Source organism: Sebastes fasciatus, chromosome 10, assembly GCF_043250625.1.
Source record: "Sebastes fasciatus isolate fSebFas1 chromosome 10, fSebFas1.pri, whole genome shotgun sequence".
Taxonomy (NCBI): domain Eukaryota; kingdom Metazoa; phylum Chordata; class Actinopteri; order Perciformes; family Sebastidae; genus Sebastes; species Sebastes fasciatus.
In genome coordinates this window covers 31659039-31684420 of record NC_133804.1, presented here as the reverse complement: position 1 = coordinate 31684420, position 25382 = coordinate 31659039, and the positions used below count along the sequence as shown (strand labels likewise).

Below are 25382 nucleotides of genomic sequence, written 5' to 3'. Positions count from 1 at the left end.
AAAAGTTATATATATATACACAGGCCTAAAAGATATTATGCATTATTATTATTATAACAGTAAAGTTCCCATAAGGGATTGAGAAATTAAAAATGTATAATCACTACAAGTCACCACTGATCTCATTAGTCACACTATCAGTTAATAAATAATATTGATATCAACGTATAGAACAGGGGTCAGCAACCTGCGTCTCTTCAGCCCCTCTCCAGTGGCTCCGTGTGGATTTTTAAAAATGGAAATTATTAACTGTTTTTTGTTTATATTTTTATTTTTATTTATCATTGTTCTAAGTCTATGGTACGACAGTACGACGGAGTATTAGAACCACATTGAGGAAAAAAAAATAATCTGAGATTTCGAGAATAAAGTCATAAAATTACGAGAAAAAAGTCATAATACTATAAAGTAGTAATTTTACGTGTTATTTTCTCTTTTTCTCTCGTAATATTAAGACTTTTTTCTCTTAAAGTTATGACTTTATTCTCGTAATGTTCCGACTTTATTCTCGTTTAGTTATGACTTTATTCTCGTAAAGTTACGATTTTATTCTCATAATGTTACGACTTTTTTTTCGTAAAGTTATGACTTTATTCTCGTAATGTTCCGACTTTATTCTTGTTAAGTTATGACTTTATTCTCGTAACGTTACGACTTTATTCTCGTAATGTTACAACTTTTTTTCTCGTAATGTTACGACTTTTTTTTCGTAAAGTTATGACTTTATTCTCATAATATTACAACTTTTTTCTCGTAAAGTTATGACTTTATTCTCGTAATATTATGACTTTAATCTAGAAATCTCAGATGTTTTTTCCCTCAATGTGGCCCTAATACTCCGTAGTACTCTGCATTAGACTTATATACTATATACTTTGACTTAACTTTTTTTTGCCTAAAATGTCTCTTTTGATAGTAAAGGTGGCTGACCCCTGGTATAGGCCTTTCTATATTTTCACGTGTGGTCTATAATAACCTCTCTGGGTTTATGAGCTGTTGGAGGGGCGGGGAATAATAAAATGGCTCAATCATCATGTTTAATGCAGCAGTGGGAGGAAACACACAAACACTAAGAGGTCCGTTAGCTCCACCAAGTGGTGTTTTACTAAGATGAAGAACTAGAAGGATCCTTTTCAAAAACTACGGAGACTCTGGTATGAAGGGAGTGCTTCTGTGTCCTCAGCTGGGATAGTTGTTTTTAAAAGTCATTTGTTATACCAATTGTTAACTTTCTCTGGATTATAACTTTGTACTTTTTCCGGTAGGACTCTGGGATCTGAACCAACCTGAGCAAAAAAAACAACTTTTTTTCCCCAGGAGTGTCATGTGTGTTTCTGACATGCTCCTCGCACGCTCTGTTGCTGTGTTCATCTTATACTTCACAGGTGAGTCCAAACAATACTTTTCTATAGTTATGTGTGAATTCTGAATATTATTTCCTTTCAGTCCGGAAATTCTTTGTAAAAATCTTCTCTAAAAAGTTGTAAAAATATCTCATATCATGATTGCTCAAGTCACTCAACCATCCAAATCCCTCCCCGGTCCCCGCAGCAGGGAAATGCCTTCATCTCAGCGGTAATAACAACTGTATTAGATGCAGATGTGCTGGATTTTTGAGGTGACTGGATGAATGCAAATGGAGAGCCTCCCCTTCAGGAATGAGGAGCTGATTCAGTCAAAATTAGCTTAAATGAAGCTTGTAGTTGAGCTGCCTCCCTCTCCAGGAGCCCGTCTTTGATTTGCTGACTAGGCAGTTTGATTACAGCTGGGCTCCAATCACTGCCAGTTAATTACTGAGGAATCCCCCTCCCTCCTCTCAGGGCCGAGCGTGTTAAAGCCTTCGTTTAATCCTGCAGAGATAATAGCGTGACCTGAGAAAACACCCAGAAGCTCCAGATGATGATGCAGAGGGATTGAAAGGATTCTGGTCAGCTTTGTCATTAGAGATAAATGAAGCCTTTGTAACTCCTTCCTCTGGAGTGACTCAGCCCGGCTGCATGGACTCACTCTGTGTCTACATGTCTCTGTGGTGCATGATGCAGCGTCCTGGTATTCTACACTCGTAGTAGAAGTATTTAGATCTTTTACTGGAGTAAAAGTACCAGTGCAACAATGTACAAATACTACATCACAAGTAGAATCCTGTATTTAAAGTATCAAAAGTAAAAGTACTAGTTCTGCAGAAAAATGCGACTGATTATCATATATTAGATATTAATACTGATGCATCAAAACATAAGCAGCTAGTTTTTGAAATACAGTTTTGTGGTTCTCAACCTGTGGGTCGGGCCCCTTCAAAGGCTCACATGATAAATCTGAGGAGTCGCAACATAATTAAAGGAGTAGAAAAGAAAAAAAACTAAGTTCTGCTGCACAAAATTGTATTCACTTTTTGGGATTTTTCTCTAATCTTTGCTTTTTTTGTGAACAGTTATTGAAATTAATAGAGGAAATTTTCTCTTTGGTGGAACAACTCAAGACATCTAAAACATGGCAAGAGGCCTGAGACACTGCTTTTTTTTTAGAGCTGCAACGACAAGAAAATTAAAACTATTTTGATAATCATAAAATGCTTTAGTCATTTTTTCAAGCAAAAAACACCAAAACATTTGCTGGTTTTCTTTTGTTGCACATGATAGTAAACTGATGTCTTTGGATTTTGGACTGTTGGTCCGACAAAACAAGACATTTGAAGACGTCAGCTTGGGTTGTGGGACATTATAAGCAGCTCCGCTTTTTTTTGTAAAACAAATCCGTAGGGAACCACTGGATTAACATTTAAAGGGACAGTTTGTAGGATTTGGCGGCATCTAGTGGTGTGGTAGCAACTAACTGAGTACCCCTCTGCTCACCCCTCCCTTTCCAAGACTGTGGTAACGTGAGCAAGAAAGAGTGCAAAACCGTGGTAACGCTGTAATCACACGACTTTAGGAGCAACAGACGGCGGCTGGCGGTATCAGGGTTTTTCACTCTGCGGCTCACGTTACCACAGTTTCACAAGCGTGTCAGAGAACTACGGTGGCCTTCAGGTAACGTAAAAACGCGAAATGCTCTCTCTAGACTCAGTGTTTGATTTGTCCGTTAGTGAAGGGCTCATCTAAGCTAACGAAAACACAACAATTCTTATTTTCAAGTGATTATACACTAATGAAAACATAGTTATGAATATTATATTCCATTTCTGCTAATAGATCCCCCGAAATGTTACACACTGTTCCTTTAACAATGCACTGGAGCTGTCAGTTAAATCTCCCTCTGAAATAATGGAGTACAAGTAGATTAAAATGGTCAAGTAAAGTATAAGTACCTCAGTTATACAGTCCTTGAGTTAATGTGCTTTCAGCCCTGCAGTAGTGTTACCTGCATGTAATTAAAAACACTGACTTTTAATTGCCATATGTATGATGATGCATGGCACCTGAAGTAATGTCTGTGTCTACTTGAGACCATCAGACTGATGAGCTCAGCTTGTTTATTTCCTCTGATTAATTCTCTGTGAGGGGGACTGGGGAAATATTAGTCTGGAGAAGTGTTACTGAGTGGAACATCGGACTCATTATGAGGAAAAAAGCGCTGACGATAGCTTAAATCTGCACATCGCTGGAACATCTGAAGCAGCTTCCAGAGAAGGGGAAGTTTTAATGTGAGGCATCATTGTTTATTATAACTATTATTATTAATAGAAACTGTGTTAAAAGTTAACTTTGTTTGGTTGAGGGCCAGAAAGCAGAGCTGAAGCAAAGGAAGCAGGAACTGCCTCGAGACGGGGGTGGGAGGGTGACAGGCTGGAAAGTTTGGCTCTCAGCTCTAAACATGGAGACATTATGTGCCTGAACCACAACTGCTGAGCGAGGAGGATGACAGTGAAAAGGAATTATTGTGCAGAAATGTAGAATGAAGGTCGTAGTACAGTACACACGCCCTTCTGCTCATTACATGAATAGTGATGAGTAAGAGGGAAGTGAGTAATGAAAACGTGCAGTTTGTCCTAATTTGTATAGCAGTTTCCCTCCTGTAAAATTAGCCCTCGGTGATGCACACGATTCGACTGTTATCAGGCCATTAAATATGCGTTATCAGTCGCTATAAGCACCATAGATGTGGGTCAGTAGGGGCCTACTATGCCTACTACGTTGTAAAAGTGAAAGTGAAACTTAAAAGCAAAACGTTCTAACACGTAAAACTGAATGAAACGTCATGTTTTGAACACAGACAAATATTACTCGTTAGGTTTAGGCAACAAAACTACAACTTCTATCGGGTTAGGCAAAAAAACCCAGTTAGGTTTAGGCAACAAAACTACAACTTCTTTAGGGTTAGGCAAAAAAACCCAGTTAGGTTTAGGCAACAAAACTACAACTTCTTCAGGGTTAGGAAAAAAAACTGTTTGTTTTGCGTTAAAATAACTATGAATACAAAGACAGCTACACATTGTGGGTTTCAAACGGGATGCGAACTCCGGTCTCCTGGGTGAAATCCCTCCACTACATATGGAGCTTCACGTTGTCTACACTACAGCGCCTGACTTATGCTCCTGTCATAACTACTACGGTCACTAGAGGTCGCTGTCTTTCGGTCATCTACCATGTGAATAGATGATAAAACCTACTAGTGAGTGTAGTAGGCACCTAACAGTATTCTACACAATGCTGGCTCTCAGGTTTAAAAACCTTCAGTGAGTTTCTGTCAGCATCACTGATTGCAAATCCAGGTGTCTGTGGACAGGAATGTTATTGAGCTTGAGTTAAAAGGAAACCTGAGAAGAAGTTATGGAGACGAGATCATGTGGTCACATAAGAAATGTTAAAGGTTTGTCTGTTTGTTTTTTCAGCTGGCTCTGGGACCACAGAGTATGACGGCTACAATGACTTTGTAGAAGAAGACCACGCTCCTCAACTAGACTACAAAAGTGAGTATATGGAAAAACACACACATTAACTAGGGCAGCGGTTCCCAACCTTTTTTACTTAAGGGACCCCTTTTCTATCATTGAGTAAAATGATGACCCCTGACTAAGTGACATATTTTAGGGATATTGCATATTACATTCAATTCATAACAATTTTTATATAGAACAACCGATAAATTGTACAATTAACCCAAATAGTGAACGCAATAACTGCAAAAGGTTGGAAAAAAAAAGATTTGGATGGATTTTGAGCACATTATTGCCTGTGAATATTGCATCAGAAATTAGTTTTCCTATTATTTTTAGGAATACAATTCTCTGTCTTTTTAATTTTAACAATCATACATATTTAGTAGGCTTCTTTTTCGACAATTTCAGTGTTTTCTTTGCTTGGTCGTTGCTCTATTAGCTCTCTGTGGTGGTTTAGCCTTATACTTGATATCCAAGTATAAGACACTTCAGTTTCTTTCTTTGCACCATTAGTGCTTCACACAGATGTTGGTTTCTCTTTAACCGCAGACCCTAACTGGTGTCACTCTCCGGGTCTGACCAATGGCGAGGTGACCTGCCGCTCCCCTCGAGGCGTGGCCTACACGAGCACGTTGGGCACCCGCTGTGAGATGAGCTGCGATCGAGGATACCGACTGCTGGGGAAGAGCTCGATTCACTGTCTCGCCAGCCGACGCTGGTCCGGAACCGCTTTCTGCCGCAGTATGTGGACGTTGAGAATTTAAATTCACATATGAGGATGAATCTGGAGATATTCTACGTCTTCCTTATTCAAAACGTACCATCGTACTGGCTGACATCTCCCTCGATTACCATAAACATTTTCATTGTATTTTAATTTGAGTCGATACCACATACACCATCCTGCTGCTGTAAAAACCACTGGGCAACCGCTGGTTTTTGAAAAGTGAAGCCAATTCTGAAGTGCCTTAAACTTTTATTCTCTCTAACAGCCAGCAGGGGGCGACTCCTCTGGCTGCAAAAAGAAGTCCGATGTATAGAAGTCTCTGAGAAAATGAGCTTCTTGCTTGATTTATTACCTCAGTAAACATTGTAAACATGAGTTTATGGTCTCAATCACTAGTTTCAAGTCTTCTTCAATACAGCATGATGTTCAGTTAGTAAATGATGGTTAATTTAGAGTCAAATAGACCATAAAGCAGGGGATGCTTTAGGGCGGGGCTACCTTGTGATTGACAGGTCGCTACCACGGCGTTGTCCGGTCTGGGAGTTGTCCGTGTTTTCATCGTAGAACTTTAACCCTTTCACAGTGTGTTTTCAGTTCATGAAAGTTAATTATAACCTTTTTCGGTCACCTAAAAATATCTTATTCAGCGTTCGGTTGTACTTAGCTCCTCCCTCTTTTGTCACTTCTGGTTGCAAAAAAACAAGATGGCGGCGGCCAAAATGCTGAACTGGAGGCTTCAAAACGGCAGTCCACAAACCAATGGGTGACGTCACGGTGACTACGTCCACTTCTTATATACAGTCTATGGTCAAATCTCAATAGTGCACAAAATGTGTATTCATCCGCTGCTAAAAATAGTCCCCAACAAACGCACTATTAACTGGTGTTTCATTGACATTTGCTAAAACCTAGAGTGCCCAGCTGTTTTAGGAAATTATTTAACCTTTTTTTGAAAATGGAAGTAATAATTCATGACCTGCTTTTAAAGATTTACGTCTTCAGTAGGCACGAAAGCTTGGGACGGTTAGAGCAACAGGTAAACTTGGTCAGTCGGAAAAGTATTGAGACGAACACAATGTTGGTTTTGGTCTTTCACAGGATTTGTTGCAGCCTCATCCTTTAAGATATACAGTATATTGATTCTGTGATTGTTTCGACCCTTGACCTCAACATACTGTGTTGTCTGTGTGGTTGATGTTCCTCCAGAGATGCGCTGCCGTGTGCTGCACCCCATTCCATACGGCCGATACACCTGCACTCACGGCTTCATGGTGGACTCCATATGTAGCTTCACCTGCGACCGCGGCTATCGCATCGAGGGCGAACACTCACGCACCTGTCAGCGCGGGGGGTCGTGGAGCGGAGGACAGCCAAATTGTGAAGGTATGTATCGAGGTTGTCATCTTTGAAGATGTAAAGCTAACCAGATGTTTAAACTGTCAACTTAACATACTGCCAACAACATGGAGGCCATCTGTGTTGCGGTCTAGTTTTTCATTCTTCTTTCACAAGTCAGTGTGTGTCCAGTCACACAACAAGCGTATTTCCTGCTCATCTGTTCTTTGGATTGAATCCAGAGCTGCTGTCTTTCAGTCTTTTGCTCTATACGACTGCTACAGTTAGATGAACTTCCTAATGTTGTAATTTTCCAACTGTTTATTTCAGATACAGAACCTCCAAAGATCAAGTGTCCTCCGTCCAGACTCAAGGTCGCCGAGCCTGGAAAACTCTCTGCTACGGTGACCTGGGACCCCCCCGCTGCTAAAGATACTGCTGATAAATTACTTGAGTATGTCTCTACTTTCCTTTCCTGTTCACCTGAAAACGGCATAAAACACTCAGCCTTCACTTCTATGTACTCGTCTCTCTCTGCAGAGTGATATTAGTCGGCCAGGAGCCGGGCACCGACTTTAAAGAGGGAGCGAGCATTATCCGATACAAAGTGTACGATCAAGCCAGGAACCGAGCGGCCTGCAAGTTTATAGTACGTGTTGAGGGTGAGTTGACTTATGAAATGAGTTTAAATACTACACATTAAAGAGGACCTATTTTGTCATTTTCAGGTTCATACTTGTATTTGGGGTTTTTCTACTAGAACAGGGGTCAGCAACCTTTTAGGCAAAGAGAAAAAAAAATTCATCGTGATGAAGGTAACACAGTTTATAGTCTAAGTATATAATATATAAGTCTAATGCAGTGAGGGCCAAAGTGCAAATGTACTACGGAGTATTAGGGCCACATTGAGGGAAAAAGAATCTGAGATTTCCAGAATAAAGTCATAATTTTACGAGAAATAAGTCGCAATATTATGAGAATAAAATCATAACTTTACGAGAAAAAAAGTCATTTTTACGAAAATAAAGTCATAACTTTACGAGAAAAAAGAAAATAACACGTAAAATTACTACTTTGGGCTTTGTAACTTTGCAGACCTTTTAAATGCACAAAAAACTACACAAAAGGAAAAAGCACAATAGGTCAGCATTATAACTTGGATGACACATTGGATTTCTTATTTCCAGTGAGAAGATGTTCAGCTCTAAATGCGCCTCTGTACGGCTACCTCACCTGCTCCTCTGACGGGAACAACTACGGTGCAACGTGTGAATACCACTGCGACGGAGGATATGAACTGAGGGGCGTCTCTAGTCGCGTCTGCCAGTTCAACCGCAACTGGGGAGGAGAGCCTGCCGAGTGTGTTCGTGAGTCTGCACAAAAGTTGCAAATCATGCTGAGGAATTTGCTGCATAAACATAAAATGTAAGACGGTATAAATAAATGCAGGATGTGACTTTGTGTGTTTGTAGCGATGGAGATTGAATCAAACGTAAAGACGTTCTCCGCTCTCCTGGATCAGTTCTATGAGAAGAGGAGGCTGCTGATCTTGTCTGCGCCCAACATATCTGACCCAGACTACCAGCTGCAGAACATCATGCTACAAGTGAGGACATGTTTTTTTGCTGCTGCAGGAAGTTTAAATAAAAAACAACAAAAAAAAGAAAAACTCAACATCTGTTTTTCCTGTTCCGAGCAGAAATCCGACTGTGGATTAGACCTGCGACATGTAACCGTGATCGAGCTCCTGGGCTCGCCGCCTCGAGAGACGGGTCGCATTAAAGAGAATCTGCTCAGCTCTGAGGTCATCGAGGGTTTGAGGTAACAGTGAGACACTTCATCACTTAGTTATTCAGCAGTTTTATAGTTCTTTCTGTGTGTGTGTGTGTGTGTGTGTGGGGGGGGAGTTCATTTAGTTTATATAACTCCCATTCTCATTAATAGTAAGGAGCTGTTTCTCGTCACTATTTAAATGTCAAGCCTCCAAATAAAAAGTATCCTCTGTGGAAAAAAAATCCACTTGAAGGATTAACACTGTTAAAAATAGCAGTAATGGGATTTTGACAGAACATCCATAGTAAACATCTGGCTTTGGTTGTCATGAGAATCACTGAGTAAGAGATTCTTTTAAAGTTTGCACCAGCATGTAGGAATTAGCTTATCTGGATTTTTTATTCCACCAAATGTGTAATGTGAGTAAGGGGTGCTGCTGCTGCTCACTTTTTCCAGACTGGAAAATCTCTTCAGTCTCTCCACTGACACACAAATCCCCACAGCAGCAGAGTGAGAGCTGCATACTGAGGCACATTCTTTAGTGTAATGCAAAGCACTCTGGGAAATGTAGGCAATCAGACATCACTAAGGGTAGAAGTAGTTGAGGGAAGTGTTTACATCTGAACAGGGACATCAGAGGATATCACCATGAATGTGATACGAGAGAATAAAGTCATAATATTACGAGAATAAAGTCAAAAGTTTACGAGAAAAAAAGTCAGAATATTATGAAAATAGTCATATTATAAAATAGTAATTTTACGTGTAATTTCCAATTTTTCTCATAAAGTCATGACTTTATTCTGGAAATCTCAGATGTTTTTTCCCTCAGTGTGGCCCTAATACTCCGTAGTACATTTGCACTTTGGCCCTCACTGCATTAAACTTATATACTATATAGACTATAAACTGTGTTACCTTCATCACAATGATCAAATGTTTTGCGGCTCCAGACAGATTTTTATTTTTTTGCCTAACATGGCTCTTTTGATAGTAACGGTTGCTGACCCGTCCCACACGCTTGGCACGCGGGACAGACTTAAATTAGTTTCAATCTGCAACCTCACTACCAGATGTCACTAAATCCTACACACTGTTCCTTTAAGATGCCGATCAGAAAACCAAAACTTTGAGGTGAAAGACATTATAAAGCTCTGTAGAGCTGAGGGGAAACTGCAGAGTGGGATAATAATCATCTGTGGATCGGTCACTATGAGCAACCCCCTAATCCCTTTGTTACAAAAATATTGATTATAGCAGCTTTAATATCTTTATCAAAGTTGTTGGAGTGTTCCTTTTAATTATCAAATGTGTGTCTCTCTCCGTAGACAAGTGTTCAGAATCTCCAGATACTACTTCAGCATGCTGCTGCTGGACAAGTTCGGAATGGACCGAGAGCGCTTCATCCACCCGATGGGGTCGGAGGAGCTGTTCTCCTACGTCGACAGCTTCCTGCTGGACGAGGAGGAGCGAGAGAAGCTGGAGCTCCACAGGGACTTCTGTGACTGATTTAATAAACGTCTCCGGTTGCCACAGCGATAAACTCATCAGTATTAACTAAACACACGACGAGGAAGGAGGACAAACAACCAGGAACCAGGTCCAGGGAGACATTAGGAGGGGAAAAAGAGGACGTTCCTCGTGTTCAAATGTGATCGCTAAACAACACTGAAGTGCTAGCACTGTTATCTAATCATCTGAGAGACACGGAGGCCAGAAAATGGACATCATAGCTACAGAAAATACAGACAAGCTTGAGTAAAGAAATACATTTTGAACCATAACATTAGGTTGGATACATGATTAGTAGTTTTGCAGAGGAGCCCCTGTTCTGATCTGATATTTAATGAAAACCATTTCTACAGAAGACTACTGAGGAACACTTGATTTTTAAATCCAGCTGGTATGGACGATCAAGCACGTCTTTGTGGTTTAGTGCATTTTTTATTGGGTGAACAGAATATTCATGGCAACCTCGAGGTAAACACCAGTCTGATCACACAAAGTTAAAAGTTAAAAATCTACATTTATATATCTGCAAATAGACAATTTTATAATTTCAAAAAAAGGGTTAATATGCAACTTCTATAAATATAATTCTTTGCATGATAGTATTACAATTTGTAGCTCAATCTGTTGGATGCAACACCAGAAATAAAAATGTATAATACCAGTTTTATAATGACTTGTTTTCCCACGCATCGGCGTAATTCTGTACACAATTATAAAGAACAACTGCAACAATCTTTCTCTGCTAAGTCTGCATGAATTTGAATTGCAATAATATAAACATAACATAAAAATGACTGTGTTAATGCCCTTAAAATAAAGTTTAGTGTTGTGATGCGTTTTGGCACATTTTCAACAGTAGCCTGCGGTCAGAGGGGGGGGGGGAGGTGTAACGGTGCTAAAGATGAACCCCACACAGAGAGGCAGGTGGTCAGTGAACTGTGTGTCTGCTTCAATCAGCTGCGTTGGCTCACTTCGGTAGACACGCTTCTGGTCTAATAAGATTGAAAAAATAGAATAATCCACAATCTCATATATTTGTCTCACAGCCCCCCCCCCCTCTCAGTCTCTCTGGACTCTTTCAGGGTCCAGGCTGTCCTCATTTGGCCGTCATGGTGGAGCGCAGTGGAAGAGTGCCCTCCGCCCACGAGTCCGGGTACTGCATCATCTTCATCCACAGACTGACTTCCTCTCCAACCGAGTCCATTTCCACTTCCACTTTCCCTATTTTCACCGAGCCTGCAGGAGAGAAGATTACATGAATGTAATCCTGAAGGTAAAATGAGTCTTTTTTTTTTTTTACTATTAATGATGACAAATTCCTTTTACTCACTGAATATATTCACACACATGAAAGCTCTATTATGTGCTTCAGCAGTAATCTAAAATTAAGCGTGTGTCTCTCTCACAAAGGCAATTATGCTATGAACTACAGAAGGGTAGATATGGTATTACTTTCTCTTTATGGAGCTTAATTAAATTCTCCTTTACTCCAATGTTACACCCACATCTAGAGGGGGTAGGAGTGCAACATTAAAAAAAGTACTAGAGCTGCAACGATTAATCGATTAGTTGTCAACTATTAAATTAATCGGCAACTATTTTGAGTAATTTTTTAAGAAGGGGGCGGGGTGGAGTAGTGTTGTGGGAGTGTGAATGCACCTGGGAAGTGAGTGGTGAAGCAAGAGAGAGTGAGCGGCGGCGAAACTTGCCAGCAGTGGAGCAGAAGAGTTCATTTAGCTCTGAGAATATCAAGTGAATGTACAGTGGAAGTTTCAGTTTGTGCAGAAATGTGTCTTGTTTCCCTGCAGCTGAGTGACAGCGGGGGTTAACTCCAGAGCGAGTAACGGTATCGACTCCGGCCCAGGAGACCAAAACTACGGCAATCTCCCCTATTCCTTCTGACCACCGTCGGGAGGGTGAAGCAGGAAAAGTTAACACTGCAGAATCGACATCAGCCGGGCCTTCGATTCATGAAGGGACCTTCGTTTGGTAAGCTAACGTTACTGCCAAGCATGTGATATATATATATAGTGATATTGTGGTTTTAGCTGGCTAATGTTGCTGACGTTAATCAACATGCCTGTCAATCACGTTCAGTCTTGTGACGTTGAATTAACGGTCACAGGTGTCACTGTGAACAAGCAACTTCTGATTCCTACTCCTCTATGGCAGTAAACTAAATATCTTTGAGTTGTGGAAAAAACAAGACATTCGAGGACGTCATCTTGGGCTTTGGGAAACACTGATCGACCTTTATTCACCATTTTCCGACCTTTTATAGACCAAACAACTAATCGATTAATCAAGAAAAATAATCGACAGATTAAACGACAATGAAAACAATTATTAGTTGCAGCCCTAAAATGTACCCAAATCAAATATTTACTACCACAAAAAGGTTGGAGCAGTATAATTCAGGGTGAACCAAGGCCAAAACAACAAACAAAAGAATCTACCTCCTAAAAAATCTTAGTTAAGCAAAAAGACATTCACTAAATCCCTAAAATAAACGGCAGCTCACTCCGACAGCTATAGTGCCATTTACTAAAGGTGGATTCATCTATTTACAATACGATACACACAGTTAACCAACAGGCCTAACAAGATCTGTAACACACAAGGAGTGAAACCACTTCATACATGTAGGCCCTAAAAAGCAAAGGAAAGGAAAAAAAGGAAAATGTCTTTTACCTTCTCCGGAGCTGAGACGAACTCCTCCCAGGAACTCGTTGCTGGATATGGCCTCTCGGTCCCACACCGTCAGCTCCAGACTCATATCCTGAAGCTGCTCCAGAGCCAGCTCCTTGTACACAAACGTGTGGTCATAGTGGGGGTTCAGGTTCTTCTTCACCACCGGAGTCTTCTTCTTTGTGCTCTTTGCTGTAATTGGGAACAAATACCTGCACAACCACACACAGTCAGGTCCTGAATAGAGAAATGCCTGTATGGGGAATGCAACGCGTCATTTTATCACTAACCCTTTTACGAAGCTGTCTGAGGTGCCTCCTGGTTTCATTGCCATCAAATTCTTGGCCTCTTTAATCAGGACGTGCAGTTCTCCTACTCCCTCCATCGCCGCCTTTTTGCCTTAGGAGAAGAAGAAGAAGAAGGACGCTCTTAGAAAATGAAGGCAAAGTGTATCAAACACAGTCAGAGCTTCTTGTCATAGTCTTACCTTTGCTTTTCTCCGTTGCTGTCTTTTTAGGTGTGACATACTTCAAGCAGACCACCAACTCTCCTTTGTACTGAGCGAAAGCTGAAGACGGCCCGGCAAAGGCTGACTGTTTAAGAAAGGTACGTTATATTTAGGACACGAGAAACACTATATACTAACATGTAGGCCTCTACACTAAAACCTGAAACACTGGATGGCTGAGGTTGATGCCGAAATTTGACATTTAACAACCATATTTATAAACGGTTTCTTTGAATTTGGTTACTGGACTAGAAAAAGAAGTGTGCAGATTAACAATTCACCAACATCTGTTTTAGGTTACGAGAGTTTTTAGCTCGACAAAACATCTTTCTAAATGACCTCAAACACAATCTTAGTATTTTTGCACATCTGCCAGCATATACTTTGACGTCCATATATCTGTGAGTCAAGACCTATATACAGGCCAGTCTCTGCTCCTCACAGCTGATCAATAGCTTCACCTTGTTTTGATTTGACCTTTGGGCCACTCAGTCATTTTAAACACGCTGAAGTGCACCGGTAAAAAAACAAACAAAAAAAACACAGCTTCTTTATCATCTGATCAGCACTGATTAGTTCTGTCAAATATGGCAGACAATCTATCCAGTTTTTATACCCAGTCTATGTGCATTTTGGCACACATGAGTTTACCTTTTTGGAACACTTTGTGTGTTCATTTGACTACTCACTTAAGAGTGTTGATTGTCAGACTTTAGTTCTCTCTGACAAACGGTATTCCACATAATATTAAACATGTTCGTAACAATATTTATAATACATATTTACAAGTTCAAAAGGTACCCCTATGCAGCAATATTTTACACGTGGGTCCCGTTTTTGTTTGATCTCGTGCACAAACACTAAGTTGCATGTGGATGCAGGTGACGTGGTTTGACATTACTGCCAATGGTTTCACACTGTTCTACTGATCTACATCTCACGGCACTATGAAAACACAGCAATACACCAGCAAAAAACTGCAGGTTTTAAGAAAAATCGCAAATGAAACTCTTGCGAATGTTTTATGAGGAAGGAAATACATTCAACACAATGTTTAAAACCGCGAGGATAAACACAAAGTGGTGACCTAGTTAGAGAAGCAAGCTTGTTGTGACCGGTCGGTTCAATTCCCCGGAACAGCAGGATAAATCAGGGTGGGGAAAAGTGAAAAGCAGCACTTGCCCCTTCCTTATTACCGCCACTGAGGTGCCTTTGAGCAACAGACTGTGATTGTACTGGACAACATCCAGGTGCGAATGTGTAACTGTGTGAATGTGATCATCAGGTTGTTCCTGGAAAAGAGAGCATTGCTCTCAGTGAATAAATAAAAGGTTGAAAAAATTAATGTAAACAGAAACTTTGTGTAGAAACAAACTCCAGACGCCTTTAAATGTCCTGGAGATGTTTACATTATGTCAACAAATCCATCCTCAAGAGGTATCCTGTAGCGTTTATCACCTCTATCAGACTGCTTGGTAGTAAACATCAACAACACGGCACATCCGTGTTTACGAAGAAGTAGTCTTTTACACATCTACATAGAAGTTTTTTATGAGAAACGAAATGTATTAAAGGTCCCATATCGTGCTCATTTTCAGGTTCATACGTGTATTTTGTGTTTCTACTAGAACATGTTTACATGCTGTAATGTTAAAAAAAACACTTTATTTTTCTCATCCAGTCTGCCTGAATAAACCTGTATTCACCCTCTGTCTGAAACGCTCCATTTTAGCGCATTTCAACGGTATTGCAACGGAATTGCATTGCTAGGCAACAGTTTGGGTCCATGTTTACTTCCTGTCAGCTGATGTCATTAACATACACTGCAACAGAAAATAAACTGGGACACATTTAGAATGTTTATGTCTAAAACCGTGTAATGGTCTAAATATTGTATATTTGTGACATCACAAATGGACAGAAATCCTAACGGCTTGTTTCAATCGCACAATTTCTGAATACGGGCTGTGTGTATTTCTCCGTATATTGAGCGTTTTGATAGTTTAACATTATTTATATAGCACTTAAACCTGCTTAATAATAATATTAAAGACATGAAAATCTCACTTTTTACAATATGGGACCTTTAACATAATGCGATTGGGTGAGCAACACTGAATGTAAACATAAAACTTCACGGGGCACCTTTAGCAAAGAGGTCGTCATAGTCTGCTGAAGAAAAACTATATCCAGTTTCTCTGATCTACAGTACCTTCGCCATGAGAGCCACGCGGTCCACGTACGGGGTGTCGAGGTCTCGGGTGTCCAGGGGGATCTCCACCTCTCCGAGGAAGGCGTTGCGGCTGAAGCGACCGTGATGCCAGACGGATATCAACATGGAGCGGGTGGACAGCTGAGTGCGGCTGATTGAGTACTGTTGATGAGGAGGAGAAGATGGGATTGATCAAAGGGTTTGTCTCAATACTGAAACATTACATAATTTCAATGCTCTGGTGCTGAGTGAGTTTTAAATAAATCATGGAGATTAAAGCAGAAGATGAATTCAGATCTTAGTTGCATCTAAAATAATTTACCTTCTTCCTCTTTTTAAAGAGCAAATCCAAAATTACAGTCGTAATTCTGCACAAATTGATTAATTGAGCCGCTTCCCTTTCAGCAGTTTTGTTTGCCACAGTATTTAAGCTGTCTCTCCACATTGTACCAAAACCAATATTTGACAACAGCTATTCTAATCTGCAATGTTAATATCAATCTCTGTAGGCGTGGTCACTGTTTGCAGCAGGCATGGCGCAAGGTCACTAATCAGGGAGTGTCATTAAGTCAACAGGATAAGGTCAACAGTCAGCCGTGCAGTTAGAGCGGTGCCACTTATAAACCATCACCTTCAGTGTTTCGTCGTAGACGGGGTTGACTGTGTGTCTCTTGATGCTCGTCTTCCTTTTGCTCTGGCGGGATTTGTCCGGAAGTAGATAACATTTGACGTAACTGAAACACAGAAACAGATACATGGCTGCTGGTTCTTTTGCTGTATCTCCTCACTATATGCTCTGAAAAATATCTGTTGACATTCAATTTCCTGTGAAGTTCAAGTAATCGCCTCTGGGATGTGATTATCAAGACTTTTAGTAAACACTGCAGCTTCTTATCTACACTGATCAAAGCTGTGTTAACATCACTGACGGGTGTGTATGCGTGCGGTTGGAACAATGTGTCCGTTGCAGAACCACAATCTGCTCTCTGAAGGCTCAAAGTTTGTGCTTCAAAATGATGCGTTTTGCCTCGCGGAGCTTCACATTAACAGCTAATCTTGGTTGAAAAACGTTTTTAATATTTACGGGTTGGAAAGCTGCTTGGAGGCATCCCCGCAGGCCAGCCCGTTGCACTCCTTGATAATGACGTAGAGGCTCTGGGTGTGTTCGTTGTAGCTCAGAGAGAAGACGAGGTCTCCACTCACCTCCACAGTGTCATAGTCTCCTGCTTCGCTGTAAATACTCATCAGGCTGCCCAGCGTGCTCTGGAGAAACATACATACACCTGAACTAAATAGATAATCGTCAACAACTCCTGTGTTTGTTTCATTAATACCAAATATTGATCATGTTTGGACAGACTAAAGGCTTCAGATCACTGCTGAAAATAATAGGAATAACATGGAAACAAAGAAATAACACAAATGCTGGAGGGTTAACAGAAAGGGGACAAACAAATTAGCAAAGATCAGCATGTTTCTGTCAATATCTAAATCCAGAGTGACAGCGTGAAAGTCATGCTGGCCTCAGCTTTGCTCTCCGGAGGCTGCTGTGGTAACTATAGAAACATTTTGGTAGACTTTTACACGTCAATTTCACACTTCCTAGCTCGCTGGAGGATATCCTGAGGTTATAGCTGCTCGTTCAGATTATCTAACATTAGTTCCGTTCTGAGAGACATAATGAGCTGCTCTTCAAAGGGCCTTTAGAGGACTGAATGTGAGCTGTGTGAGAGAAATGTCAATACTTTACCTTTGAGCTGTGCAAGCTGTAGGAGCTGGAAGCCATCGTCCTTTTATGAAAGCTAACCAAGCTGTCGATATCTTCCTCCTCCTCTCCGGCTTCCTGTGGCAACATAATGAACATTAGACACACACTGGGATTTGTTCTTACCCTCATTAGATTTTTGTGGTCTGCAATAATCACACTATTTTAGTGAAATTATAGTCAACTTAAATAGCACAAAAATGTTAAACTCTCTGAAACATCAAATGCTTTAGTGTTATCTCTTACAATCAGAGGACGGCCTCCATTTGGTCGTGACGTTCAACAAATAACACAGGAAATTATCCACCACAGAAGAAGCAAAAAATAGCCTGAAAATTGCCTCAATAGCCACTAAACATGTTTCATTTTGAGTAAGAGGCTTTAAAACAGCTGAACCATTTAAAAAAAAAAATATCTAAATGCAATTATTTTGAGTGATATTGCAATATGATTTGCAATATTAGAGGGAATGATCATTTTTTACATTAATATTCTTATTTTCATTGAAAAATTAAAATGATTATTATGTGATTTTTGCAGGGATCTGTACCAAACAAAGACGTTTGTAGATGTGTAGGCCGGGACCTCTCTGCAGCACGGCAATATTTAAGTTAAAATGGTATTTTGACACACATTTCGCCTTTTTAAGAAATATTACACTTCCTGTGATTGGAAAATTGCAGTAAGCCATATTGCAAATTCGATAAAATTTGGATTCATTTGTGCAGCCCTACTGGAGACCTTCTGCTCTATTGCTGCATGGTAGCTTTATCTAACATCATTCATATGTAGTAGTGCTGGGGATGCTGAAAAAAACATAAAGAAAAGAAATAGAAGGATCAGATGCGGGTTCCTACACTGAGGTTTCCTCATTTTGGTGCAAAACAGAAGCCAATGTTTTACTAATATGGCAAGAAAAAATCCACTTCCAGGCATTTCAGTCAACGTAACAATGTCAACATAACAGATTCATGGGAAAACAGTGTATAAGAGTCCTGACCTGTATGTCCAGGCCTGGTACAGAACGACTCCTCTTGCCCATCGAGGCCTCAGGTTTGTTACGTCCATCACGCAGGTCCAGTGTCGATGTGTACTCTGATACAAACATTCAGACCAACAAGTAAGCTGCGATACAAACACTGTTTTTCATTGGATTCTGGAGGAAGAACAACAGGATTGCACTTGGTAATATTAAATACTAACCAGAGGGTTTTTGGGATCGTTTGACGCTCTTCTTGAAAAGTCTGTCAACATCTATCTCCGGGTTCGGACCGACCGGTTTCACTTCCTGTAGTAGTGACAGAAACGGGGAGTGTCACAGTCACAGAAAAGAAGATATTAAAAATACTTTGAGACAGAAACACGACCACGTGACTTGAAAGAGTCGTACGGCGTGAGCTTCCGAGTCGTCGTCGTCGACGCTAATGTGGACTGGAGCGGTCAGACTGGAAACACTGGACCCTGCTGGGCTGGACGGAGCCGAGCAGTTCTCTCTCCTGTGTGATGATACGAATCATTATTAATTACAGCTACGACTTTTTACATTCATATACATAGAAAAATACTTTTTTAAATTTCTGTGGGTGACCGAGTGTCTACATGACTCTCATCCTAAGACATGTCTGCAGGTTTACGTCCATGCACGAGTAAATTATTTCATTAAAAGGGCCGTCCTGTTCAGAACCCATCTACATATAATGAATCAGAAATACCTTTTAGGTTAAGTTTGATTGAAAACTACATATACTGCAATCTTTTTACTGCTATTTAAATAACATAATTTGAATTTTATATCTCCAATATAACAGAATTATCTTATTCTAGAGGAAACTATGAGGTTTAGGCTGCAGGCCAACTAATCCAAATGTGTAGTAAAAAATAAATATTGTGATTTATCTGATTTTTTGAAGGATTTTGTCTTTTTCTCCCTCTTAAAATAGGTTATTTGAGGAGTTTTTCCTCATCCGATGAGAGGGTCGTACTGTAAAGGGCCGAGGGTGTCGTATCCTGTACAGATTGTAAAGCCCCCTTGGTGCAAATTTGTGATATTGGACTATACAAATACAATTGCCTTGACTTGACTTGAAATTACAATGCAGTTTGTATTTAGAAATGGCTACTTCCTGCTTCAAACGTTGCTTTGAAGCTACCGTGTTGTGTTTGTACCTTTTTAGAATAACTACAGGTGAGTTTACCTTTGTTTGTCAGGGCTCACAGAGCCAGACTCTGTTTTACTGCTACTTCTACTGATGGTTTCTGTAGACTCTGTGTCACTGCGTGTTGACTTTGACAAAACTTCCTCCTTCGATTCAACGGATTCCCTCGAAACAATCGATACTGAACTCTCCTTTGAATGACTGTAACAAAAAAAAAATACGACAAAAGGGTTGAGAAGCCATTTACATTTTCTAAAACTGACCAAACTGAGGTGAAGAATGATGACGCACCCTTTGTTATCTGTTATCTGATTTTTCTGCCTGACCCGCGGCACAGGAGTGGGAAGGTCTGGGCTCATTTCATTACTTTTTAACAGCTTCTCTCCTGTTGTCTCACGTTTCTTCCCTTTAACACAGAACAAATCACACACCAGTTAAACAATCAACTGAACTGTGACTACATTCCTGTGACTGTGGGCATTTCATTCGGCCCCCGGCTGAGAGCTGTTTACATTCCTGGCTGAGCGGTCGATACCCACTTCCTCTTCCTGTACTCACCCTGCGGTCTCTTTTTCAGGGAGACTCTCACCAGGTCATGACCAGGCGCCGTGGAGAAACGGTTGATCCTTTGATCGTAGAACCAGTCACCTGTCAGTTTCTTTAGATCCCTAGAAGCAGAACAGAGAGACTTTTTAAAAAGGTCTAAATTTTTTTTCTCTCATTCGTCAGTTAAATAACAGATTTGAAAAAGATTCATGTTTAATTTAATATATTAATATTCTTATGACATATTGTGTACTGTTTTCAGAGATAAATCTAGTACAGTCAGCAACACATGCTATTATTGGTAATTGTGAGGGCAGCATATTTTAAATATTTGTTAACCAATAACACAAACATAAATTCCAAGATTATAAATATAAGCACAAAATACTAATAATTTTTTTAATGGCCATTTACTTATTTTTAAAAGGATTTTATGCATTTGTTTTTCATTTTATTTATTTATCTTATTAAATCCCATGAGCAGACCAAAACCCACAACGAATTGAATGCAACAGGTATTATCTGTGTATCCAAAGCCTGAAACAGTGTATTCTTCTGTGTCATACAGGGTTATTATAGTAAACTAAAACAAAAATAAGCAGTGAAAAATATTTTTAGTAAACTGAAACTAAATAAAAACTAAATCCTTTTAGAAAAAACTAAACTGAAACGATGTTGCCTGGGTAAAAAAACTACTGAAAATAAAATAAATGAACGTAAATTCATGTCAGGTTTAGTTTTTTTTAGTTATAATATATCACTACCGAAAAAAAAATGAGACAGCATGAATTTCCATCAACTCTTGTGGCATTGAACTGTTGCGCTGGGTCCCTTTATCGCCATAAATATGAGCACTGTAGTTTATTTTGATTCAATCCCTCATACATCAAAATATGCCGAAAAGATTCTTTACAGCACCGAATGTGTATTAATCTTTTTTTAAGTATATACTTGTGACTTTTCCATCTTCACTAGGCATGAACGGGCTGGGAACTTCTCAGGATTTGTTGACAATCTGAATAATATAAACCCTAAAGACAAATTGTTCAAGACTAATTATTCTTAAAGGAGAGTATAAACAAAACTAAATCTCTTACGACTCTTTGGCACACACGTTGCACAGCCAGGATCCATTGGGGAGGGCTGTTCGGCACTTGCTGCACACATCGTGGTTGCAAACTTTACACTGGCTGGAGAAAACAGTCAGCCGGCTCAGAGGCTCCAGGCATCGGCCACAACTCCGCTGACTGTATCGTCCGCTGCCACGTTTGGCCCCTTTCCTCTTCACATCCTGCAGCTCGGTCTTCAAGCTCCTGAGATGCAACAACAGAAATATTAAAAAAAGAGAAGAAACTGTGATTTAAAATATTGTAACCTTTTGTAGATTTCCCGTTATCACTCTTGACGACATTTAGATAAATGACATAAACCTCATTCGTTTTTGGGGTTTTACATATACAGTAGTTGTGAAAGTAGAGGCCTGTCATCTACACAAGGAAGAAAATATATATATATATATATATAATGAAATGTTTTCAGTTGTGCATTACAACAGACAAACTTCGAAAATGTAAAGCAAATCTTTTAAAAACTAATTTTGGCAGATTCTTGTAAGACGAAAAACAGAATTTAAATCATATCATGACGATACAAATACATCGATAAATGACAATATTGAATTAGCTCCCAGCCCTAAACCAAGGTAGTGCACAATGCAACACAAACATCTGTATATTACGATAAGATATGAGATAAACTGTATCTCTGTGGTCCACCACACGGCTTCTAAAGTAAATTTGTCTTCGACACCCAACACCTAGGGCTGGGTAATGTTTGAATTCTTTGATACTGGTGCCAATAACATATCTGGGTGTCGGTACAGATACCAAAATTATACTTTTCACTACCGTAGTTTGAGGAATATAAACATGTTTTTACTTTTTCTCAGTGCAGTGTTTACTGTAAAGTCTTAATACAAGCAGCTGTACAAGAACGTTGTTAATAAAAAATTTAATTTAATTAAAATCATAATTTACATATTTAACATTATCAAACAACAAGTAAAAAAAGAATAAAAATCTGTCTAAGTTTCTGATCCCAACTTTTGATACTTTAGTATTTAGTTTTTCAGGGCTGCAACTAACAATTATTTTCAATGTTTATTAATCTGTTGATTATTTTCTCAATTAATCGATAGTAGTATTGGTCTATAAGACGTCCTCAAATGTCTTGTTTTAACCACAACTCAAAGATATTCAGTTTACTGTCATAGAGGAGTGAAGAAACCAGAAAATATTCACATTTCAGAAGCTGGAATCAGAATTTTTTTTTCTTAAGATTATTAAAATTGATGAAGCAATTATCAAAATAGATGGCAATTAATTTAATAGTTGACAACTGATGGATTGATTGATTAATTGTTGCAACAATACTTGATTCTACGGACACATTTTGGATGATATTAAAAAGTACTGAGGTTCAATAACCAGCCTTACCAACAACAAGACATACTATAATAAATAGATATTAAATACCTACATAAGCACATGATAACATTATTTTTTTTTTTTATATCATAGCTTATCGTAAAATATATATTAAAAAAATACATTGAAAAACATGTTAATATCTGTGAAGTACAGAGCAAGTTAGGTTATACTTAAACTGAATTAATTAGTTTGAATGTTAATTTAATTTAAATGTATTGGAAATACCTGACATATCTTGGTACCTTTATCAATAATAAGTGGGGAAAACTAAAGGAAGCAAGTTAACTATTTAGTACTATCAACAGGAAGTGCTGTCATCTCACCGCACACGCAGCTCCTCAGCCTGCCTGAGCTCCTCGTCCCGCTGCAGCACCTCCTGGATCAGCTCCCGCTCAGAGTCGGACAGGAAGCCCAGGTTGATCATGTCAGCGGCCTCGGGCATCGTGCCTTCGACCATGAACCATCCAGTGCAGGTTAACTGGCTCAACTCAGTCGCTGTCGCATCGAGAAGATCTCCAAAACGTCAGGAATAACCTCTCCACTGTTGTTACTGCAAACAAGTTTGAATAAATAATGACAAAACCTGTATTTTAAAAACTGGCAGATTTAACAGCAAAAAAAGCCTCGAGGGGAGCAGCATGCAGTTAGAAGAGGAACTTGTTGACGTGTTGCCCTGCGGTGTTGAAGATACAGACATTCAGCTGTGTGGTCTTAATCAAATGACTAATATACGAGTGAGCCACGTTTCCCTCTTCCTGTTGGCCTCCATACACTGAAACCTCAGTACAGCAACTATGTGATAGATAGTTTTGGAGGACAAGTTGCAGCTTCCTTCTTGCATTTAAAAAGTCTCATGTCCATCAGTCAAGGATTGTCCATGGGAATCTAGATAACCACACAAAACCAACAGAGACCGACTCTTAGGCCTGTTTCCATTTCATGCGAAGACAGGAATTAGTCTACAACTTTGGAGCAAACTATCTAGCGTGCCAAAAATGATAAATGACTAAACCAGGATGTTGGAGGATTTAAAAAAAATCCCACAGAAAGCCTCTGCGAGGGTGAAAGGTTGTGTTCTCAGTGCGGCAGGCAAAACAACATGAGCTTGGCTACTATGAAGGGTTCCCACCCTCTAAGGATACAGAGAACCGGGTGGAGTTCAGTAGTTTAACGATTTGTTTAATCCCAACATGATCTGTCATCATGGATGGATTACAGAAAGGGCCTACAGTATATACTGGGCACAGGTCCAGGTTCAGGTCCAGGTCCCCCCCCGGCTTCACCTGCAAAATGTCACTCAAAGAGACACGTACCAAACAGGAAGAGACTCAAAATGACCACAAAGATACATAATACGACTCCAGAGAGACCAAAACAACTGCAAAAAGACACAAAGAGACTCACACCGACTATGGAAAGGGGCAAAACAACCACAAAGAGACACAAAATGACCACAGAGACGCTAAACAACTACAAAAAGTGACACAAAACAACTACAAAAGACACAAAATCACTACAAAGAGACACAAAATGACTACAAAGAGACACAAAACAACTACAAAGAGACACAAAACAACTACAAAGAGACACAAAATGACTACAAAGAGACACAAAACAACTACAAAGAGACACAAAATGACTTCAAAGAGACACAAAACAACTACAAAGAGACACAAAACAACTACAAAGAGACACAAAATGACTACAAAGAGACACAAAACAACTACAAAGAGACACAAAATGACTTCAAAGAGAAACAAAACAGCTACAGAGACACACAATGTCCACAGAGATGCAAAACAACTACAAAGACACACAAAACAACTACAAAAAGAAGGGTAAACATCTCTAAAGTCTGTGTGTCTTGCTCCTATGTACAGTAGGAGGGGTGGTGGGGCCCATGTCTGTCCCCAGGGGCCCATTGTCTTGTAATCTAACCATGTCTGTGGTGTTCCCATCAGAACCTTTACGCTCCATTTGAGTTGCATCAAAAGAGATTAAAGTGAGGAGGAAATAGCTCCTGTTAAGTAGAGAAAAGCTGCAATTCAAAACTTCCATGGAAAACTTGACACTTGTTTTCCTCATTGTTTGAATGCCTGGAGCAGTTAGCAGTAGTTCTATAACAGAACTACCTGCCAGGTGTCTTAACCTTCAAGGAAATGGCGCATGCTCTCTGGACCAGATGACACACAGATAGTAGAGCACTAACTACAGTAATCCTGTAAAGAATTGATTAGTTTAAAACAAACATTGAGACTGAAACAGGTGTAGCATGTTTTATAAACTGTAAGTTACATTAACAGGGTGAAACTACTATAATAATACGTCTTGTTTTAGCAGATCAAACCACCAAACTGAGATTAAACTATGTCAGATTTAAATTAAAGATCTCTAACGGCTGCGACTCCAACGGTCGAACGTTGACGTACGTTACCAACTGACACATTTAAAATGAGAACGTTACTCCATTTAAACTTTGATGTTTTTAACTAAACTCTTTGTTTTTATCTGATTGTGGAGGATTAAGATTTAAGGAAACGATTGGATTATTTCACTATGTGTTTAAGTGTGAAATCGGCTGACAAATAATACAAAATAGAGTTAAGTTTACACTCTCTTTGACACACACCTGTTGTTAAAAGTCGACTTCACCACCGCTAACGTCTTCTTCTTCTCCGTCTTCTTCCTAACAGTGTTGACTCTGCGCTCACCGGAGGAGTCCCGACTACCGGAAGATCAGGAAAGTTTGCAGCTTCGGCTTCAGGAGCGCCTCTCCACAGTTTCCATGACAG

General features: G+C 39.7%; 3 protein-coding genes across 4 annotated transcripts in view; 2 read left to right on the top strand and 1 right to left on the bottom strand.

Annotated features, from left to right (window-relative positions):
* Positions 1 to 11009, top strand: part of srpx2 (sushi-repeat containing protein X-linked 2) — a 22599-nt gene extending 11590 nt beyond the window's left edge. The window contains exons 1-11 of one of the 2 annotated variants that reach the window (XM_074649413.1): positions 1039 to 1154; positions 1266 to 1385; positions 4832 to 4909; positions 5429 to 5620; positions 6813 to 6989; positions 7272 to 7395; positions 7482 to 7603; positions 8129 to 8308; positions 8414 to 8547; positions 8641 to 8762; positions 10043 to 11009. In XM_074649413.1, coding sequence (XP_074505514.1) covers positions 1325 to 1385; positions 4832 to 4909; positions 5429 to 5620; positions 6813 to 6989; positions 7272 to 7395; positions 7482 to 7603; positions 8129 to 8308; positions 8414 to 8547; positions 8641 to 8762; positions 10043 to 10223 — 1371 coding nt within the window. In that variant the 5' untranslated portion in view covers positions 1039 to 1154; positions 1266 to 1324 and the 3' untranslated portion in view covers positions 10224 to 11009. Of the gene's footprint in view, positions 1 to 1038; positions 1155 to 1265; positions 1386 to 4831; positions 4910 to 5428; positions 5621 to 6812; positions 6990 to 7271; positions 7396 to 7481; positions 7604 to 8128; positions 8309 to 8413; positions 8548 to 8640; positions 8763 to 10042 lie in introns of those variants that run through there. The other variant, XM_074649412.1, reaches the window with a different exon arrangement.
* Positions 10639 to 25360, bottom strand: sytl4 (synaptotagmin-like 4). The gene is made up of 17 exons (XM_074649411.1): positions 25220 to 25360; positions 22914 to 23140; positions 21199 to 21414; positions 20114 to 20223; positions 19847 to 19961; positions 19595 to 19756; positions 18790 to 18895; positions 18603 to 18687; positions 18400 to 18494; positions 17385 to 17477; positions 16719 to 16897; positions 16266 to 16368; positions 15635 to 15796; positions 13402 to 13507; positions 13205 to 13313; positions 12918 to 13126; positions 10639 to 11462 (listed from the first exon to the last, which is right to left on the bottom strand). Exons 2-17 carry the CDS (start codon positions 23045 to 23047, stop codon positions 11323 to 11325), a joined length of 2124 nt encoding a protein of 707 aa, XP_074505512.1. The 5' UTR covers positions 23048 to 23140; positions 25220 to 25360; the 3' UTR covers positions 10639 to 11322.
* The window catches only part of zdhhc9 (zDHHC palmitoyltransferase 9), a 53646-nt gene continuing 53531 nt past the window's right edge, over positions 25268 to 25382 (top strand). Inside the window, exon 1 of the mRNA XM_074649418.1 lies at positions 25268 to 25382. The gene's annotated coding sequence lies outside the window, so the exon portion shown is untranslated.

Bases quoted from the DNA above. Each gene is read 5' to 3' on its own strand.
- sytl4 (XM_074649411.1), bottom strand. From the start codon at position 23,047: ATGGTCGAAGGCACGATGCCCGAGGCCGCTGACATGATCAACCTGGGC. The intron at 13,127-13,204 runs GTTAGTGATAAA...GTGGTTGTGCAG, and splicing joins TCAGACAGCTTCGTAAAAGG to GTATTTGTTCCCAATTACAG. The intron at 11,463-12,917 runs GTAAAAGACATT...TCTCTCCTGCAG, and splicing joins TCGTCTCAGCTCCGGAGAAG to GCTCGGTGAAAATAGGGAAA.